A 20,284-nucleotide genomic window follows, 5' to 3' on the forward strand; every position below is an offset into this window, starting at 1 on the left:
AATTTTTAGGGAAGCGCCCTCCTCTACGAAAGGATCCCCTTCCGTAATTCCATTGACCTCTCTTCTGCTCAGGTCTGTAACGTGAGTATGGGTGGTAGGGACGAAAGGAAGTAGGGTTAGAGAACCCTTTGGATTCCTTGCGAAGGCTTCTGGGCAAGTATTTCTTTTTATCCTTTGATTCCACTAATATTTCTTCCAACTTGTCCCCAAATAATTTCTTTCCTACATATGGGTAACCCATTAATACCGCTTTTGATCTATGTTCAGTTTGCCATGGGCGTAGCCAAAGGGCCCGTCTGGCAGCTGTTGCGGTGGCTAAAGCCCTAGCCGAGAAGCACATGGTATCTAGGGTAGAATCAGCCAGGAAGGAGACTGCCTTAAGGATTCTAGATACTCCCTCCATAGCACTTCTATCCTCCTCTGGGATCAGTTTAGCTAACTTCCTAGTCCAGACAATAGCCGCTCTGGACACTAGGGCGGATGTAATAGAGGAGCTAATGGCTAATGCTGAGGCTTCGTGGGCTTTTTTACAGGCCAGCTCCGTCTTTCTGTCTGCAGGGTCCTTAATAGACACTAAACCTTCCTCAGTGACAGTGTCAGAGGTATGTAGTGCAGTAATGGGGTTTTCCACTTGGGGGATTTTTAACAGATCAGCAGTATTACTGGCTATGTTATAAAGCTTTCTGGTAGTCTGAGGGAACTGTTTTCCCCCCATGGGCTTGTCCCATTCCCCTTTTAGTAGAGATAAAAAATAGTCAGGTACAGGTACCACCGTATCAGAGGTAGCATAGGAATGAAAGAATTCCTTAGCGCCTTTCTTTTTCTCCTGAGATGTGGTAGAATTATCAGAGAGATCTAATGCAGCCAATACCTTTATTAAAAATGGCTGAAGGTCATCAGCCTCAAAAATCCTAGTTTGCTTAGTCGGTTTAGGCAAAGAGTCTTCTCCTTCCGAGGAGAATTCGCCTTCCTCTCTATATGAAACTTCATTATCAGAAGATAGAGGTGATGGCTCCTGTTCTGATACCCGAGGCTGAGAAGAAGAGGTAGCCTTTAAGGCTGCTTTAGTGGGCCAACCGCCTCCCCCCTGAGAACGATGTGGGCCACTTCGCTGCCCGCCGCCCGCTTGATCAATTCCCTGGGGACCATGAAGGTCTCAACTGGGCGCTTGCACGCCGGCAACAGAAGGAGGAGGGGAGGAGAGCTGTGCGGCTCTTAGACCCTCCGTGAAAGCGTCCTTGATTAATGAGGCGAGCTCCGCTCTCAGGAGAGCAATTTCGCTCACGGCCGACTGGGAGGGAAGGGAGGGGGGGAGTACATTACCAGCATCCAATGTGCTCTGACCGGGTATTAGTGGAGGCGAGACACCTACGGCCTGATCGATGGATTGTGCGCTGGTAGAGGGGATAGCGGCCGAAGCCGCTGTATTTCCCCGGCCGTTCCCGGTTCCGGAGGTTGAGGGCTTGCTTTTAGCGGACTTATCCGCCGTAGATAAGCAGGCGCGAGCAGCAGACAGGAGGCGTTTAGCGCTTCCCTGGCGAGAAGAGCCTCTCTTACGCTTGCCGGTGGTTTTCTTTGATTTGCCTTTTTGATCACCGGAGTGATCGTTTGCAGGCGGATCCTGAGCATCTGGCATAGCCTGGAGTAGGCCCGGGTCCAAATCCCCCTCAGAAACATAGTTATCGGGGCGATCGGTCGCCATTTTGTTTTGGCGGGAAGGGAAAAACTTTTACCCTGCCCTGCCTCAGAAGATAGATTAGAGACAGAATAAGAATAGAGTAGAAAGTATTTTTTTTTTTTTTTTGGATAGAGTAGAAAAAACAGAAAGGAATAGAATAAGGAAATTAAGCTCTTGTATATCTCTAAGAAGACAGCTGTGATTACACTGCTCTCCCGGAGCGAGGCAGGAACAAGACTGAAAAGGGCGGGGGCGTTCCCTCCAGGGATAGGCAGTTTAAGTTTTAGGTCCTGCCTCCCGGAACAAGAGGAAGAGGAAACACCCGCTCTAAGATGGCCTCCTCTCCCAGAGCGAGAATAAACAAGCTAGCTTAAAGCTGAACCCTGATGTGAAAATGCAGGCAATGCGTGCGTAGACCATTAGTGAGTAGGACAGTACTTTATGCACATGCGAGTTCCTCATCTTATACTATGACACTGTTTGTTTGCATATGGATAAATATGCAGCTTATATTTAGTTTAGCAACAGAATTAAACACATGATAGATAACCAAGCAACAACAGAAAGTCAGCATGATGATAACCCATTCAGAAGCCCCTTGGCTCAATATTCTTGATTTTAAAAACCCAGCTGCTTCTCAAGGTTGACAGTATCTTTGCAGATCCATGGACTGAATCAGGATAGGGCAATTGCTTATAACTTCATACACACCATTTTTACTTAAAAATGCCACCATATGCGTGGACACATACGGATCATATTATTAAGTGACAACTATTAAAAATCAATAATAGATGCATGTATAAGCCATGTATAAACAATTAGGCTTGATCCTATTTTACTCAGAAAAATGCAGAACAACATGGTAAAATTACCTTCATGCACTGTTATCCCACAGTTGTCACACTGGATTATTTCATCAGCATCTTCACTATTGTCCCCAAGACAAACACAGCAAATCATAATATGGTCCATTTTCTGGGAGGTCCAGTTTTGAGACTTCTCAAGAATCAGCGAGTCCTATTATTGAAAAAAAATATGCACTTGTTAAATTGGAAAGAACATTATCTCATACACATACTTTGTGCTTGCAAACTCATATTTATAACATGGATATATTTACTAACTTTATTCCTCAATGCTTTTACTTCATATCTGTTGCTATTCTTTTTATAACACCCGGCTCAACATCTCATTATCTAAGCCTCCAGATGTGTCCATCTTGGCTCTGAACCAGGGCTTTGAGGCTGTGGTCCAGTGGCTAAGGCAGAACAAGCTGAAGCTGAATCCAAACAAGACAGGAAGGCTGATGCTTTGGAAGAAGTGGATCCACTTGTCTCCGATGGCATAGAGTTGGTATCTGCAGAGCAGGTTAAGAGCTTGGGTATGCAGTGCTCATGGACTCACCTTGCTTTTGAAAAACAGGATGATGCAGTGGCAAAGAAGAGGGCCTTCTATCAGGATCATTTGGTTTGCTAACTTTCTCCTTTCCTAGCCAACCTGATCAAACAAGTCCATGCTTTCGTAACCTCATGGTTTGACTACTGTAACATTCTCTACAATGGGCTATCCTTGAAGGCCACCCAGCAACTACAACTGGTTCAGAATACTGCAGCATGACTATTAACAGGGGACATATCTTGCCTATTTTAAAACAGCTACATTGGCTGCTGGTTTGCTTCAGAGTTCAGATCAAGGTGCTGGCTATAACCTTAAGCCCCTGAGGGCCCAAGGTCACAAATCTCAAATGTCCCTGTATGCCATCTTTGGTCTTCTGGTTGCCACTATCTGGTTATTCTCCTGTTTAAGGTAGCCCACTAGGCCATTAATTCACAATAGTGGCCTGTGGAACAGGCTCCCAGAGGAGACAAAAGGGAAACCACTTTTAGAGGTTTTTAGGAGCTGAGTGGCTGTTCTATTTTTTAGACCTTTTAAGACGTTAAACTACAGATTTTTTTTGGGGGGGGGGTTCTGGTTATTGGGGTTCTATTGTATTTTGTATGTTTTTAATCTTGGAATTGTATGCCTTGAGACACAAGGAAAAGGAAAGGTATGAGCACTGTAGTGTCTGTAAACCTAGAGCTAGTTCACTGAATTATTCATTATACGTTCTGTACTATTTGGAGTACATTGTATAAGAACATATATTAATTCAAGTTCAAACCTCAGTAAGTTAAAAGTTTTTTTTAACCAGCTCAGTAAATCTCTAGCAGCATGCCGTAGTATTGTCCCATCATACCACCTCCATAGAATAAACGTTATACAACATGAGAGAGGAGAAAGGAAGATAAGGCAAAACTGCTTTATAAACTAAAAAGTAGACCAACCAATTGTACATATTTATATATCATAAAGTAAATTATCACAACCACGCTCTGTGATGGCACTTATCAGCATGTAATGGTCTTTAATCATATGCAAATTTGACTAGATTGACTTTATTACCAAGTAAATGGCTAGCTTACAAATGAGTCATCTAAGTCTGCCCTTAGATTGATACTAACTGATATAATAACCCATAGCCTTCTTAAAAGAAATTAGTAACAACTGCAGAGGTCTAGAGAATCTTCAGCCTGCTGCTCTGAATTCAACTTGTAATTTTATGCAAAGTTGGCTTTAAAAAAAACACTAAAAATATCAATAGCAATTCCATCCGTGTTACTGAAAAACATGAAACTTATGAAAACACTAAAAACGAAACATTTGATTGCTTCCTATATAATTATGAAGGGTGTTACAGTGAAGAGTAAGAGAAAAATATGCTGCAAAAGACAACAGCATATCAGGGCAAGACAGAACATGTGACTGCTAAGTTCTACCACTGAGCAAGCAGTTTACTCCATAAGCATCTTCAAAGGAAAAAAAAGATACCAAACGTATTTTGAGATGTGGTATGAGCCGCTTGCATGAACCTAAGTAACTCTTTGGATCTTAATCCTATGACTCTAAAATACAAATTCCCATTCCCACCCCTGCCACAAATGTGAACAGCAATAAAGTTCTGCCTATGGGCATCTCAGCTGCTCACTACCTGAGTCTTCGCTTGCATGTGGAAGTGAGAAATTTAAGGGAGGAGGCTCTACAAATACATTCATACTTCAGAAGCAACAGTTAAAAAAACAACAACAGGTGCCTTCATCCCAGCTTGCCAGAAAATGCAGGTATATAGTTAAAGGGGAGAGGGATAAGATGGAAAGGCTTTAGTGGCCAGATTTGCCACTCTGGTCTTCAGTGGCCTGTCCTAAATAGGGTTAACCAGTTCTGGATTGAGAAATACCTGGAGATTTCAGGGGTGGAGCCTGCGATGGGATTTGGGGAGGGGAGGGACCAATGAGGTATAATGCCATAGAGTCCACCTTCCAAAGCAGCCATTTGCTACAAATGAATTGATCTGTCGCCTGGAGATCAGCTGTAATAGCGGGAGATGACCCACCACCTGGAGGTTGGCAACCCTAATCCTAAAGGAATGCCTAACTGCTCATTAACGCACCTTGGTGTTACATAAATAAAACCATCCTAAGTAAATAACGATTCCCTGAAAAAATGTCTATCTTTGACAGCCTTGCTCATGTCTTGCAAATTGAGGGCTGTGGCTTCCTTTATTGAGTCAATCCATCTTTTGTTGGGTCTTCCTCTTTTCCTGCTGCCCTCAACTTTTCCTAGCATGACTGTCTTTTCTAGTGACTCTTGCCTTCTCATAATGTGACCAAAATACGATAGCCTCAGTTTAGTCACTTTAGCTTCTAAGGTCAGTTCAGGCTTGATTTGATCTATAACCCACTGATTTGTTTTTTTTTTTGGTTTTTTTTTGGCAATTACCCTACATGGAAATTACCCTACAGAATTTACAAGATCTTAATTTGCAGTCAAACATTCAGGAATTCATCTGTTGCAACACTCTGCTGAATTACATCATATCTGACTACTAAAAATCTGACTAATTTAAGCCTGTGTAATGGCACAGAGTGTTAAGCTGCAGTACTGCAGTCAAAGCTCTGTTCACAAACTTGAGTTTGATCCCGATGGAAATGGGTTTCAGGAAGCTGGCTCAAGGCTAACTCAGTCTTCCAACCTTCCAAGGTTGGTAAAACGAGTATCCAGCTTGCTGGGGATAAAGCATAGATGACTGGGGAAGGCAATGGCAAACCACCCCGTAAACATAGTGTGCCTAGTAAACATTGTGATCGGTGCTTGCACAGGGGACTACCTTTATCTTTGATGGTCTAATGCTTTGTGTTCTTCACTAACTGCGATAAATAAAGAAGGCATTTCAAATCTAACTACTAATGTACTTAAGTTTCACAACAGTAGCAAAATACAATGGAAGCCTTCAATATGACACAGACTGAAAATATTGCAAACAGTGTTCAGTAACTGTCAATGAAGATATAAACAAGAGAAAGTACTCAGCCCAGAAATGTTAATTATGCCCAAGTTCCACTGAAATCACCGGGACAAGTTAATCATGACTAAACTGAAACATATTCATCAGAAAAAGTCAAATATTCCCAAGTTTCTGTTCATCAAAATAATTTAATTAAAATAGATTTAAAAGGTAGGCAAGGTGGGCAAGTAATCAGTGACTATATAGCTCAGCAGCATTACACGCAGTCATGGTTTTATTTATGAGTTACCAGAAAAATATGGTGGGGAAAACATGGTAAAAAGTTTGTCAACAAGACAAGACATATTGAACTCAGTGCTACAGACCCATCAGTATCTTTATATGAAAAAAATGCTTTCTTTTTGTCTCTGGTGACCAGGGAGAAATATTATTTTGCATTTTGAACACACAAAAGTGGGACTTAAAGTGGTCACAAACACATATCTTTAACATGGAAACGGTCAGATGAGAGTACAAGACACATCTAGCAAGCTCCAAAGACTTAAAACAAAAACGCTTAATTATATTGAAAAGACTCAACTATCCAAGCCAAGTTTCAGTACCAAAGTTTTGTTAAATTGCCACGTTTTAATAATTAAACAGCTCTGGGAATTGCAGCATGGAAGAAAAATATGGCGCAACTGAAGTGTTCTATTCTGTAAAATGATGTGTGATGGATGATGAAGATTGAGGATTAGGAGAACTGGGTAAACTGGCTGTACCCCTCACAGGTCTCCAGAAAAAAAAACTGATTTTTCAAGATGCAGCGTTGATTGCCATTAGTGGAATGAAAATTGTTTGGCACTGTATTGAATTCAGAGCAATTCATCTCTCTGGATTTCACTTTTCTCATTTCTTATAGCAGAAATGTAATTTGCAGTGTAAAGAACCTATACAAATGTTCATCATTCTCATGCCCAGCCACAGCTAGCTGCCTTTAAAGTTTTCACTGCAGCAACTCCCACTAACATATAGGCTCCAGGTAGGTTTTTAAAGCTGGTTTGTGAGCATGGCAAGACATGTCACAATGAATACTTCAAAAACAGCTTCAATTGAACACATTTCTCACATGCTTGCACTGCTGCTTTGGACTTGTCGCCAAGTTCACTCATCAACTTAAATATAAAGTTGGGGGGGGGGGGAGAATGTGAGATACTTGATTAGGATTTATGCCTGAAGGCAAAAAGACATTACAAAAACTATAATGATATATAAGATCAAGGGATTCAACTGAAATGATTGAGCTTCCCTCATATCATGATCAGACCTTAAAACAGACTAGAAATGCACTGTGTGAACCTGCACCAATGCAAACATCTCACTGCTGTCCTCATCACATGTCTGAAAGCAAACCCTACTGACTCCAAAAAGGGCACGATGCATCTCAGCCTTCTTCCTGTTTGTGCCATGTCTCTGATAACCATATCTCAGGTTCTCCATAATGGCACCATGATCCTGAATGTGTGTGCTGGTGTCTCAGCAGAAAATACTCATCTCTGCACAGCTAGCTGCTACCATGTTTTGAAAGCCTCAAGTTCCAAACAGTAAGCCCACAAAAGCAGGCAGGTTTGCAATAGTAAGCTCAATTCGACATAGCAAAGAACACCCAAGTAAGATTTTAAACACTATTAGAAAATTTTAAACAGCGATACATGCTCAATTAAAGATTTTAAAAATTCAAATTACCAAAGTCAAAAAAGTTTAGGCTGTGGGTCTGCTCTCCCTTTAAGTAAACATATAATTTTACTAGGTCCTCAAAAAACTATAGTTACAAAGCTAAGAAATATCCCAGCTTCTACCACTGTAGCTTTAAATTCTAAAATAAAAAACGTAGTATACATAACTCAGAAGCTCTGTGCCACAAATATTCCACTCAAAAATCTAGCTATTTAATACAAAATATATGTTGCTGGAGTATACAACCTTTAGTACTCAGTGTGAGAACTGTACAACTAAAGAAATTCCACGTTTAATCTTTCTTTAATTTTGCTATGTTACTTCATAACTTTAAAAAGCACAAAACTACATGTCTTTACAACAAATCTGTATGTTCTGAATACTGTTGTAGTATTTAACAGCTTTATAACGATAAAAAATGTACTGTTCTTAGCGCCAGTCAGATGGTTAGCCTACACAGCCATGCTACCTTACCTTTCACTGGCTTTAGTTTGGTTTTGCATTTACTGCAACTCATCCTAACTGTGGGGGCTGCTTCACATTCAGCATGGTGTATGAAAGAAAAGCTAACTGCATGGAAAGGTTTGCACTGAAGTCTAAAATCCCAATCCAAGATACACTGAAGGCAACAGGAAAGACTGCCACTGTCTTCAGTGGGTGCTGGATTCAGACAAAAAGGCTGATGCAAACGTATCTTAATGAGAATTTAGCTTAACTCTGCAGCTCATTAATGCAATCACTGTCCAGTAACTGTGCCTAGCTTTAGGGAGAAATTTCAAAACAATCACACTGCAGAGTATTTTCCAGTTTTCATCAGAGGTATTATAGAAAGTTGGCTGTTCTACCTCATTGCTCTTGCTTTGTGAAAGAGCCAGGCTATCATTTGTCAGCTCCTCCTCATCAGCACTATTCCTGCTAAGAGCTTTCGCTTTTTTCTTTTTGGAGCCACCATCACTAGCAGCACTGCTGTTATCATCCTCCTCATCCTCCTCATTGCCTTCCTCTTCATTGTCATCCTCATCACTTCCGCTCCCATCATCTTCGTCATCCTCATTATCTCCGTCGCTTCCCTCTTTTCGTAATGTATTTTTCCCCTTCTTCTTTCCAGCAGTTGGTCGCCAGTCGTTGTCATCCTCACTGTCATAATCATCTATGTCATTTAGCTCTTCCATGGATACAAAATCTAACAGAGGGCGGTTTCTTCTCAAGTTCCACTTTTTCGGTTCGTTTGTTTGCTCATCAAGGCCAGCATCTGTTTCGGCAGGTCCTTCTCTCTCTCTCTCCTTTTTCTTTCCTGGTTTGTCTTCTCCTTCTCCGTACTCATCATCCTCTTTTTTTTCAGTTTTAATCACCTCTTTCTCCGAAATTGGCAGCTCTTCTCCACCTGAGCTTTTAGGTTGTTCTTCGTCTAGCTTTCTTCCTTCTGCCAGGTCTTCCTCCAAGACATTTTCCTCTGATTCACTACAGGATCCTTCTCCGCTATCCTTTGATCCATCTTCACTGCCATGTCCACTGCCTTCAGAATCTGTTGAGCATATGAAAATTTAAAAAAGGTGTTCCAAAACAAAATGAACCAAAAAAAAGAAAAGAAAGAATTTTAAAAGGCTTGAGGCTACCAACTTAGTCAAACTAAATATTCTTCCCTTAATGGCAACTTAGCCTATTTTTCACGGGCCCAGTTTTCTTACTTGACATTGTTGTTTTAATGTTGTAAACCTACTGATGAAGAATGTTTGATTTGGTAGAGTAATGTGAAGTTTTGTCTCTATAACAGTTCATAACATGAATAAGAATTCGTATTTTAGACAAAAAAAAAAAACAGTCCCCACTGAAGTATGCTACATTAAACTAAGTAACTGATTTAAATAAGTCAATAATCAAGTCAACTTACAATATTTAGGCCACAGAGTATTTCAGAACAAGTCATGTCTTAATATAACAGACACCAATGTCATTCAGGTGCTTTCAATTTTGATCATATGGATAAAAAAATATTTTTACAGCCTTGCACAGTCTTAAGCAATAAGCATTCAGTATGGATGCCCTGAGATACAAAATCATTTTTTAGACCTGCCATTCTGATACTGAATATATCTTAAGGAAACTTAATGAAATTCTTGTCAAGTAACTTAATTAAGGACACCATTACATCATATATAATCTTTGACTGTACTAAATCTCAGGTTTTACAACCATACTTAAAATTAAAGTTTAAATAAAGTACAAGCACTTTAAACATTTAAAACAGTATCAATACAAGTTATTACTGTCCACCAATCTTAATAATAAAATTTTGGGCTTATGATAGGATATATACACTTCTTTAAATGAGCCTAATTTTTTCCAACAAATAAGCATCTGTAACCATTATGTTTTCCTGAAACTCTCCAACTGTCCCATGGTATGTGTCATTATTCTACAATTCTGCATTCACTGCCCACAGTTTCATTCCACAGACCATCCTGCTCACAAACTATGATAGTATGGCATCCCCACAACACACGATACAATTACCATCAGAATCCTGATCTAGTTGCCTCTTGAAAATACTAAAAAATGTCCAGTAACATATTTTATGTTGCCTTATTTTAGACAAAAGCAGAACTATGATATGAAGCTATTTAAGTATAAAACTGAAAGCTGTATTTTAATATTTTTGTTGAGTAAAACGGATCAAAAGGTAGAGTAAAAATAAATTGTGAAATGCTTACTGTAAGCTTGCAATCCTGAAGGGGGGCTCAAATGCCCATAGGAGCCGGTGTAACCCTGAGCCAGAATAAGTGACCCTTTGCGCCATGATAAGGGGCACTTATGCCACCGAGGGATACTTATGCCAGCCACAGAGATCAATGTGGCAGTGTGGTGTGGGGACAACGATGCAGCCTCCCCACCGGCATTGTCCTGCCATCTCTACCCATGCCGGCATCCTGGGAGGCATTCCTGGGGGTGGAGCTTCCTTTAGGCAGCTTCCTAGCCCCTTCTGGCCCAGGAATGCCCCCTCATGCCGCAGCACTGCTATGACAGCTATTTTGCTGATGTAGCCTCGCTAAAGTGGGGCTTTTCTGGATTTTAAATTTTAAATTGATTTCCTCCCTTTTCTTCTGGCCAGGAAACTTCACAAGGATGGTGCAGCTGCTCTGTCTATGGCTGTTGGCGCACACCCCCCCACACACACACACTCAGGATTACTCTGCCCGTTAACTTTTCAAGTTTCTTCAAGATCACCAGCAGTATAAAATTTCAAACAATGTAAATGATTGGTTGGTTTCAGAATCCATTTTAATATATTTTCTTTGATTTAGAACTCTTAAATTCTACTGCCCTTAAAACTTAGGTCAATTCAGATACCTAAATTTTCTCCACATGATATACTCTTAACTGTTCTCAGAGTTGTGTGAGGATCCCCAACATATGACTTGGCACCTCCAGGTATGGCCAGAACCTCAGAGAAATTTCCATGAGTCTAAAAAGTTGAGAAGTGTGCTGCTGCAATCATGAAAACCACTTCCAGATTGACAGATGCATCCATAGTCAGATGCATATACAATATGTTCTCCATTTGAATGAACCCTCAAGGGCTCCTGAAATGGATAACATGGGGAAAATGCTAACATCGTACTTACGAAACAAGAAGGAGGAGCAATTGTATGTGGGAACCCAACAGAGCAAAAGTATATTTATATAACACTATCATAAGGTGGCAGATAGCCTAGCAAATATTCACTCAATACAAAACATGGCACTATATTTTCTACAATTAGTCTGACAGCTAGGACAGGATGAAGTCACTAGTTTTTGGATATCCGTATCATATACAACTACATCTAGTTAAGAAGCAACTTCTGGATTCTCTTCTTGCTATCCTTATTCAGTATGACCTAATGCTCCTTCCTTTCTCCTATTTATTTATTTATTAGACTTATAACCCGCCCTCCCCAGCAAGCTGGCTCAGGGCGGGTAACATCATTTTAAAATACAACAACCAATATAAATATCCATGATAAAACCAACAATAGAATTCTAAAACCTAACACGATGGTGCACCAGGTTTAAAACTGTAAGGACTGTACCGGTGGCAACCCTTTGCTTGTTTTGTTCCCACTCAAGGGGAAGAAGGGGGAGAGGCCAGTAAGATGGTATAGATAATATAAGCTGATATAGGTGGCTGTCCTCCATTGTAGGCCTGGTGGAAAAGCTCTGTCTTGCAGGCCCTGCGAAAGACTTTCAGATCCCGCAGGGCCCTGATGTTACTAGGCAGAGCATTCCACCAGGCCAGAGCCAGGGCTGAGAAAGCCCTTGCTCTTGTCGAGGACAGCCGCACACTCTTAGCTGCATGCTCTATGTCCTCTGGCACACCCCATCAGCCTGTTCTAAAGTCCAGAGTAAAATCAAAAACTCCTTTTCCCAGCAGAGTGTATATGCCCATGTCCTGATGCTTCCCTAAGCACTGGAATAGACAGAAATGAGAAACTCTTGTGCTACTTTTGCCTCTTCTAAAGTCTGATACAATATGACAGACCTTTCCTCAGCCCTTTGGCACATGCCCAGAATTTGTTAGAGGGGGAGTTTTCATATTGCAAAGAGCTTTGGAACAGGCAGAAGCAGTGAGAGAATGGCACTACCTCCATCTGCTTCAAAGCTCCACATACTCCTTTGCAATGTACAAAGTCGGGAGACAGGGGGGGTCAATGTAAACACTTCCTCACTACCAATCATAAATGGATAATAAACCGTCTGTATTTGTGACCCCTTACCATTTGCATAACCACCTCTGTTAGTCTCTTGCCATGAAAACCCCAAAAGTGGTCGCCATAAGTCGGCTGTGACTTGAAGGCACTTTACACACACACACCATTTGCATGTTCCAGTCTAATAAAATGGAAAACAAAAAAAAATCCCATAAGTACCCTGCATATTGCCAACTGGAAAAAATCTGAAGAAGGAGGAGGTTCAGCAGCATAAATACCTTGCTGGATCAGGGAAATGCTGTAGACATAGTTTATCTTGATTTCAGTAAGACTTCTGATAAGGTTCCACATAATATTCTTGTTGACAAATTGGAGAACTGTGGTTTAGATTCTATTACTGTTAGGTGGTTGACAGATCACACCCAAAGGGTGCTTGTTAATGGTTCCTCATCCACTTGGAGAGGAGTGACTAGCGGAGTGCCTCATAGATCTGTCCTGGGTCCTGTGTTGTTCAACATCTTTATAAATGATTTGGATGAAGGAATAGAGGGGATGCTTATTAAATATGCAGATAATACTAAATTGGGTGGGGTAGCAAATATGATAGAAGACAGAGCCAGGATACAAGGTGTTCTTGACAGACTGGAGAACTGGGCTAAAACTAATAAAATACATTTTGACAGAGATAAATGTAAAGTTCTGCATTTAGGCAGGAAAAATCAAATGCATAATAGGATGGGCTTGTCTTAGCGGTAAGACTGCTAAGACTTGTCTTAGCAGTAGTGTGTGCAAAAAGGATCTAGGGTCTTAGTAGACCTAACAGTGAACATGAGTCAGTAATGTGATACGGTAGCTAAAAAGGCAAATGTGATCTTGGGTTGTATCAACAGAAGTATAGTGTCCAGATCATGCAAAGTGATGGTATCGCTTTACTCTGCTCTGGTTAGACCTCACCTAGAGTATTGTATTCAGTTTTGGGCACCACAATTTAAGAAGGATGTAGACAAGCTGGAACATGTCCAGAGGAGGGCAACAAAGATGGTGAGGGGTCTGGAGATCAAGTCCTACGAGGAAAGGTTGAAGGAGCTGGGTATGTTTAGCCTGGAGAGGAGAAGACTGAGAGGTGATATGATATCCATCTTCAAGTACTTGAAGGACGGTCATATAGAGCAGGGGTGCAGAACGTCAGGCCCAGGGGCCGTTTAAGGCCCGCAAAATCATTTGGACTGGCCCTTCATGGGTCCTGGCAGATCTCTAGCTCAGAAGGATCTAAGACTGGCGATCCGCCCCCTCTCGCGGACAGGAATAGCCTCTATTCAAGCCGGTTGGGAGTTTGTTTTGCCATGAAAAGGAACCTTCCCCCCCCCCTTGCAGAAGAGTCGTTAGCTATGGAGCTGCTAGGACCGCCCAACTGTGTTAACCCTTTCTCGCCCGCACCGGGGGGGGGGGTCATCTGGGGCAGCTGTCTGCTTGGGGCTTGGTCAGCTAATTTTTAAGTTGATAATTTTGTATGGCCCACGAATGATGTTATAAATATCCAAATGGCCCTTGGCGGAAAAAAGGTTCCCCACTCTTGATATAGAGGACGGTGCTCAGTTGTTTTCTGTTGCCCCAGAAGGTTGAACCAGAACCAGTGGGTTTAAATTAAATCAAAAGAGTTTCCAGCTAAACATCAGGAAGAATTTTCTCACACTTAGAGCGGTTTCTCAGTGGAACAGGCTTCCTCAGGAGGTGGTGGGCTCTCCTTCCCTGGAGGTTTTTAAGCAGAGGCTAGATAGCCATCTGTCAGCAATGCTGATTCTGTGACCTTAGGCAAATAATGAGAGAGAGGGCAGGAAGGTTTGCATCAGTATTTGGCTCTCATGGCCCTTTCTTGCATGCCCGGGGCAGTGCCGATCACCACTTTGGGGTCAGGAAGCAATTTTCCTCCAGGCCAGATTCACCAAAGATCTTAAGATTTTTTTTTTTTCCCATCTTCTGGGCGTGGAGTAGGGGTCACTGGGGGCGGGGGGGAGGGAGGTAGTTGTGAATTTTCTGCATTGTGTAGGGGTTGGACTAGATGGCCCTGGTGGTCCCTTCCAACGCTATGATACCAAATCTAACCAGTTTGAAAAACAGCAACACTGAAAATGTCCTGAAGATCAGGAAACTATGAAGTTAAACTATCTTCGTCCATAAGTTTACTGAAGATAAGGTTCTTTCCACAATGACAGAAGGGACCTGGATTTAAATAGTTACCCTACAAAATATCTAGAAGCAGCAAATCAAACATTTAAAAGCTATAAAGCACAGAAACTGCACAAAAAACCCTTGTGTCAAGTGGTGCTAATATACTAAAAATACAGCACTAACTTTCAACAAATAAGTAGAATATTCAACTTTCATACAATTACCTATTACTTTAACTATCACTAGTTCAGAAGTTTCCACAAAATAATTGTTAAGAAAAAGTCATCAAAACATATTTATTAAATTATCTATATTTTTGTCTTTAAATTATACACATTCTCTCACTCTCGTAATTCTAGCCACACAGAATTATTATTTCATTAGATATCATATGCATTTTAAGTGCTAAAATATTGCAATTGCTTATGTTATAAACACAAAATGCATCATTCACAAGCAAAAGTTAATATCAAGAACTTAGAAATACACATGTTTTTAAAAGGGAACTGTCTAATGAATTCAAAAGCAAATACCAATGGAGAACTGCCACAAAGTGGTTGGGTCAGGGGGGAGGCTACATTCCCACAGTAGAAACTTTGAAGTGACCCACTGTGACATCACCTACCTACATATCAGGTGTGTTAGAAGTGACTATAGGGTGCTCTGTGTGGCAGGTTACTTCAAATTAACAGCTCAACGTACAGAAGCATAAGTGTTGCAACAAATTTTGCAAACTTGAATATCCATTAAAATGAATCAAACCAATCATTTTCAGACTATAATTACAACAAAAAAGCAATACTATTATTTTGGAAGTTTAAAAAATTCTTTGCAACATCAAAAATTATACAGAAGCATAAGGAAGCTACATAGATATATTTTAGCAGTCACTGTATACTAGGTGTTCACCTGTAACCATATCAAGTCAACTGATACTGTGACCTCTTTGTAGGCAAAGCTACAACTGTTCCCAGAGTATTTACCAATAATATCTAACCCATTAGGCAATAAAAATATGATTATTTAAAAATCTGAAGGAGGAATCTCGCTGTCTGGCCAATTAGGGCAGTGGCTTATTTTGTAATCTTTCCATGTTCTTACGCCTCCACAGTCAAAACACTGTCAATTGACCAGTCAACTGACATTTCATGAAGCACGTGTAAGTGGTAGCTTAATTTTTTTGTTTCATTATTGTGTAATTTGACCTCAAGGCCATGAACAAAGGCTTGTCTCCCTCTAGCCCTGCAGTGGTCAGGGGCAATCCTAATAGTATAGCTAGGCTTCCCCTGTTCATTTGCTATACCTTCAGGCACCTCTAACAATGAACATAAGCAAAGACCTCTGTATAAGGACTATGCATATTCATTAAACTGTAGTTCATTACATTGGAAAAATAATTTCATTCAAGCATGAGGGACGGGTTTGAATATCAGACTAGAATCTGGGAGACCCGGGCTTAAATCCACACTTTGCCAGTGACTCATTCTCAGACTAAGGATTGTTTTTGTGAGGATAAAAAGGAAGAGGACGGAAGGATTTTGTAAGTCACTTTGGGTCTCCACAGTGAGGAAAAATGAGGTATGAACACAAATAAAGCAACAGTTTACCCATCCGTTTTACAACTAGCAACATTATAATTACTGACTGAAGTGCCTATTTTATTGTTCTAAATACTTTTAGAATATCTTACTATTATTTGACAGTCAACTGACCAATATTCCAAAGCCAACTGATCAAAACTTTTTTGCTTGATGAAATGCCCAACGCTATTACAGATTTTTTTTTCCTGTCAAGCAGCCCCACAAAGCACGCCTGACTACTATATATCCAAGGCCCTGTTCTTGGATACTTTACAGCTATATAAAGCCAGATACCTAAATATGAGCAACACTGTAAGCTTCCAGCATCAAACACCTTTAGGCAGTTGCATAAAGACACACAGAAGCCCAAAGGACCAGGCATTAGCAGTGACTTAGCCAAGTCACCTATTCCTCCAATAAAACAAGGGGTTGACATGAGTTGGTTGCAACTCAACAGCATGTTCTTCTTCTATTGGAACATTACTTCCAACCAACTTCCACTAGGTACAGCTTCTCGAGATCTACTTAAAACCAGCTTGTTTTAATATGACTGAAAATTACAAGTCATTGATTTCAAACAATAATTTACCCAATTAACTTGTAAGCTATTTTTCCTGATAACGTTTCATTGTTGGTTAAATATATTGACAGAATGGTTTCCAGCAAAACACCATCAATGCACATGGTTATTTCTTTATGGTAATCATGACTCATGTACACAGATAACAAATCACCTACTCAAATTTAATTCTACCTTTTTGCTAGAAAAAATCTTTTCTATATTTCATATTATAGTTACATTTTTTTCTGCCAGTAAAAGATTTGTTTTAAAGATGATACAATATGTGATTTAATTCTGTAAGCAAAACCTACTGGTTGTGCGTTATCACAGCTAAATATTTGTCACAACTTAGTTTTAAACCAGTTCACGTTCACCACATTACAGCAAAAAAACTAATCTCACTAAAATTAACTCAAATATGTAAAAACAGTTGTATCTCAAACTGCATGTTCAGATTGAACATTTACAGAGATGCTTACCTTAGGATACCTTTGGGCATACATGTAGCATGTCCATGGTTATTTTTCTAAAACAAAAATGCAATACTACTCCACACCACACATAAAAAAGCATAAGCAATGCAACACATCTTCATTTTCAAAAGTGTTGTATTCCAACAGTGTTTTACTTTCAAGGCCGTTACTGGAATTGAGTAATAACATATGTTTGTGGTTGAAACAGAAATGCCTAATGGAGTGCACCACTTATACAAAAAAAGAGCACACTGTCACTTGACACATGCCTTGCATAAGGCAAAAATTTTAAGACAATGACAGTACCAGCAGAACAACCATATAACCTACTGCCCAACAGAACATAATCCAGATGGTACATAAAGTAAGGTCCTTCCTACATGCAAGAACTCCATAGGCTCAGAACACCTTAAACAGATTTTGTGGTTGAGCACTTGAAGAGCCATGGGCCCCATCAAATGTCCCAATGCAGAGCTCCAACTCTCACAGGTGCTCTCACTGGGGACTGGGGCCTGCCTCATCCTTTGTACCACTGGCTGGTCCTCTTTGATGCTTTAATAAAATATTAGTAGGTGGAGAAGAAGACTAGGGCTGAGGGAGTGATATAGGACCAGAAAATTAATTGGAAATGATGGGAATCCTAGAGATGGTGAGCTAGGAAAGAAAGGTAAAATGAGCAAGACTAAGAGACCTGGGGAGGAGGAAGAGGAGTAGAAGAAGAGTTGGTTTTTATATGCTGACTTTCTCTACCACTTAAGGGAGACTCAAGCCGGCTTACAATCACCTTCCCTTCCTTTCCCCACAACAGACACTCTGTGAGGTAGGTGGGGTTGAGAGAATGTGACTTGCCCAAGATCACCCAGCTGGCTTCATGTGGAGGAGTGGGGACACAAATCCAGTTCACCAGATTAGCCTCCGCCACTTATGTGGAGAAGTGGGGAATCAAACCCAGTTCTGCAGATCAGCCTCCACCACTCCGAACCACCTTCTTAACAACTACACCACACTGGCTCTCAATGACAATGAATGAATGATCTTGGAGACTAATAGCTTCCAAAGAATGGGAGCAGGGGACATTAAAATGGGGCAAAAGAATTAGTAAAATGGCTGGGAAGAGAATCATAGGACCTTCTTGTTCGATGTTGGAAGGAGAGTATATGTAGTAAAGATACCCAGCATTTGGAGGTTTCATCAAGAGATATTTTGGGTGGATTAATATCTAACAACTCGCCACCCCTCAAAGTCTGTAACTTCCTTTTTTTTTTTTTTGAAAATTTTATTGGTTTTTATAATATAAATTTTCCATGTTAAACAATATACGTAGTATTAAAAACTAAATCATAGATAATGTTGTTATAATTGTTTAAGTGCTAAATAAAAATAAAAAATAAAGGAAAATTTATTGACTTCCCCATCACCTCCGTCCGCCTCTTAATAAAGTATTCTATCCCATCGTGATATGGTCTGATCTTAATTATTCTTATATCTCAATTAGATTTCAATCACATTATACTATCAATATAATTGATTACGTTTCTTTATGTTAACAATGTCATCTAGATCAGATTAAAAGGTACTTTTCCATTTTCCCCAGTCCTAGTTCATATTCACAATATTTCATCCAAGCCTCCCATTCCTCCATAAATTGAACATTGTCTTTTTGATTTGAAATAGCTGTAAGTTTTGCCATTTCCACCAGTTCAAACATTTTCATAGTCCAGTCTTTTTTCCCAGGAGAAAGTCTGTAACTTCCTACCAAGCTAGTGTCGAAGGCTTTCACGGTCAGAGTTCATTGGTTCTTGTAGGTTATCCGGGCTGTGTAACCGTGGTCTTGGTATACCACGGGCACACAGCCCGGATTTCCTACCAAGCTAATTATTCCCCCTGTATCCCCTCACTGGCTACACAGAATTGACTTTGAAATTTAATCTCTAATATATGTGTCATTTAGATCCCTGGGATTTTGTAGTTGAATATACTGGGGGGGGAGGGGGGAGGGGAGGGGGGAGGGGAGGGGGAGAGGGGAGAACCTTAATTTAAAAAAACCCCAACAACATATAAGAAACAAAAAAACTGGATGGATGGAGTATTTTGATGCGCGAGAAGAGGAAGCATTTACCTGAAGCATCTCCAACCTTAAAGTCACTGTCATCTGAACTGTCATAATCTAAAGCTTCTAGCAGGGAAGCTGCCAAAGGCTTCACCTGCCTCCTCTTCGAGCTCCGATCCACTGTGGGAGGGGGAGGGAAAAAGAGAGAGGTTGTTTTTGGTTTTGTTTTTTTCTTTTCTTTTGCTTTTGTGTCCTCTCTGACCCAGCTGGGACGAAACTAGGAGGCGAGAGGGGCAAACTCCAGGCACAACCATTCACGCGCCAAGCCGTTTAATTCCCCACATTCACATACGGGTGAACCCAAGGGAAAGGAAGGGCCGTGTTCCCTAATGTGGCTCAGATACGGGGGGGGGGGGATAAAGAGAAGATAAAGCTTTTAAAAGAGTCCCCCCCCCCCACCCCCCGTGGCACAAAACCCTCTTCGGCAAGAGGATAAAGGGATCCGCGCGGTGAGGGGATGGGAGGAGAAAGCAGCCCACACGGACCAAGCCGGGCGAGGGAAGCTACGGGGGCCGAGAAGGGTCTCAAAGGGCCGGGGGCGCTGGCTGCGTGAGGGGGGGGGCAATCAGTGGGGCGTTTCGCGAGTGCGGCAGGGCGCCCGGTGGAAAGGGGGCAGGGCTGGGTCCCACCACGGAGGCGGCGCCGGACTTACTCGCTGGGGCCGAGCAGCCGCTCCCGGGCACATCGATGCCAGCCTGAGCCCGGCAGGGCGCTTCGCTCCCCCCTCAGTCCATCCCCTCGGCCCAGGATGGGGGAAGAGCGCCTTCGGCGTCCCCGAGCGAGCCCGGTAACCCAGACAATAGGCGAAGCCGCGACCCGGATGCACTCCCTCTCTCCCGAAACGGAGAGGGACGGAACCAAGCGCCGGGACTTCCGCTGAGCGGGACCCGCGCCTGCGCACTGGCGGTATTGTAGCCGGAACGTGCTTTCTTCCGCCCCCCCCCCACACACACACAGGGCAAG

At 41.5% G+C, this 20,284-nt stretch overlaps 1 protein-coding gene across 2 annotated transcripts in view; it reads right to left on the reverse strand.

The window, feature by feature from the left end:
- PHF14 (PHD finger protein 14) overlaps positions 1-20,046 on the reverse strand; it is a 147,165-nt gene extending 127,119 nt beyond the window's left edge. For both annotated transcript variants that reach the window (XM_056857413.1, XM_056857414.1), the window contains exons 1-4: positions 19,974-20,046; positions 19,331-19,441; positions 8,585-9,264; positions 2,554-2,698 (exon numbers count right to left, since the gene is read on the reverse strand). In XM_056857413.1, the coding sequence (XP_056713391.1) occupies positions 2,554-2,698; positions 8,585-9,264; positions 19,331-19,441; position 19,974 (937 nt within the window). In that variant the 5' untranslated portion in view covers positions 19,975-20,046. The remainder of the gene's footprint in view (positions 1-2,553; positions 2,699-8,584; positions 9,265-19,330; positions 19,442-19,973) is intronic.
- Between the last annotated feature and the right edge of the window lie 238 nt (positions 20,047-20,284).

The sequence above is a fragment of the Euleptes europaea genome, chromosome 11, assembly GCF_029931775.1.
Source record: "Euleptes europaea isolate rEulEur1 chromosome 11, rEulEur1.hap1, whole genome shotgun sequence".
Classification (NCBI taxonomy): Eukaryota; Metazoa; Chordata; class Lepidosauria; order Squamata; family Sphaerodactylidae; genus Euleptes; species Euleptes europaea.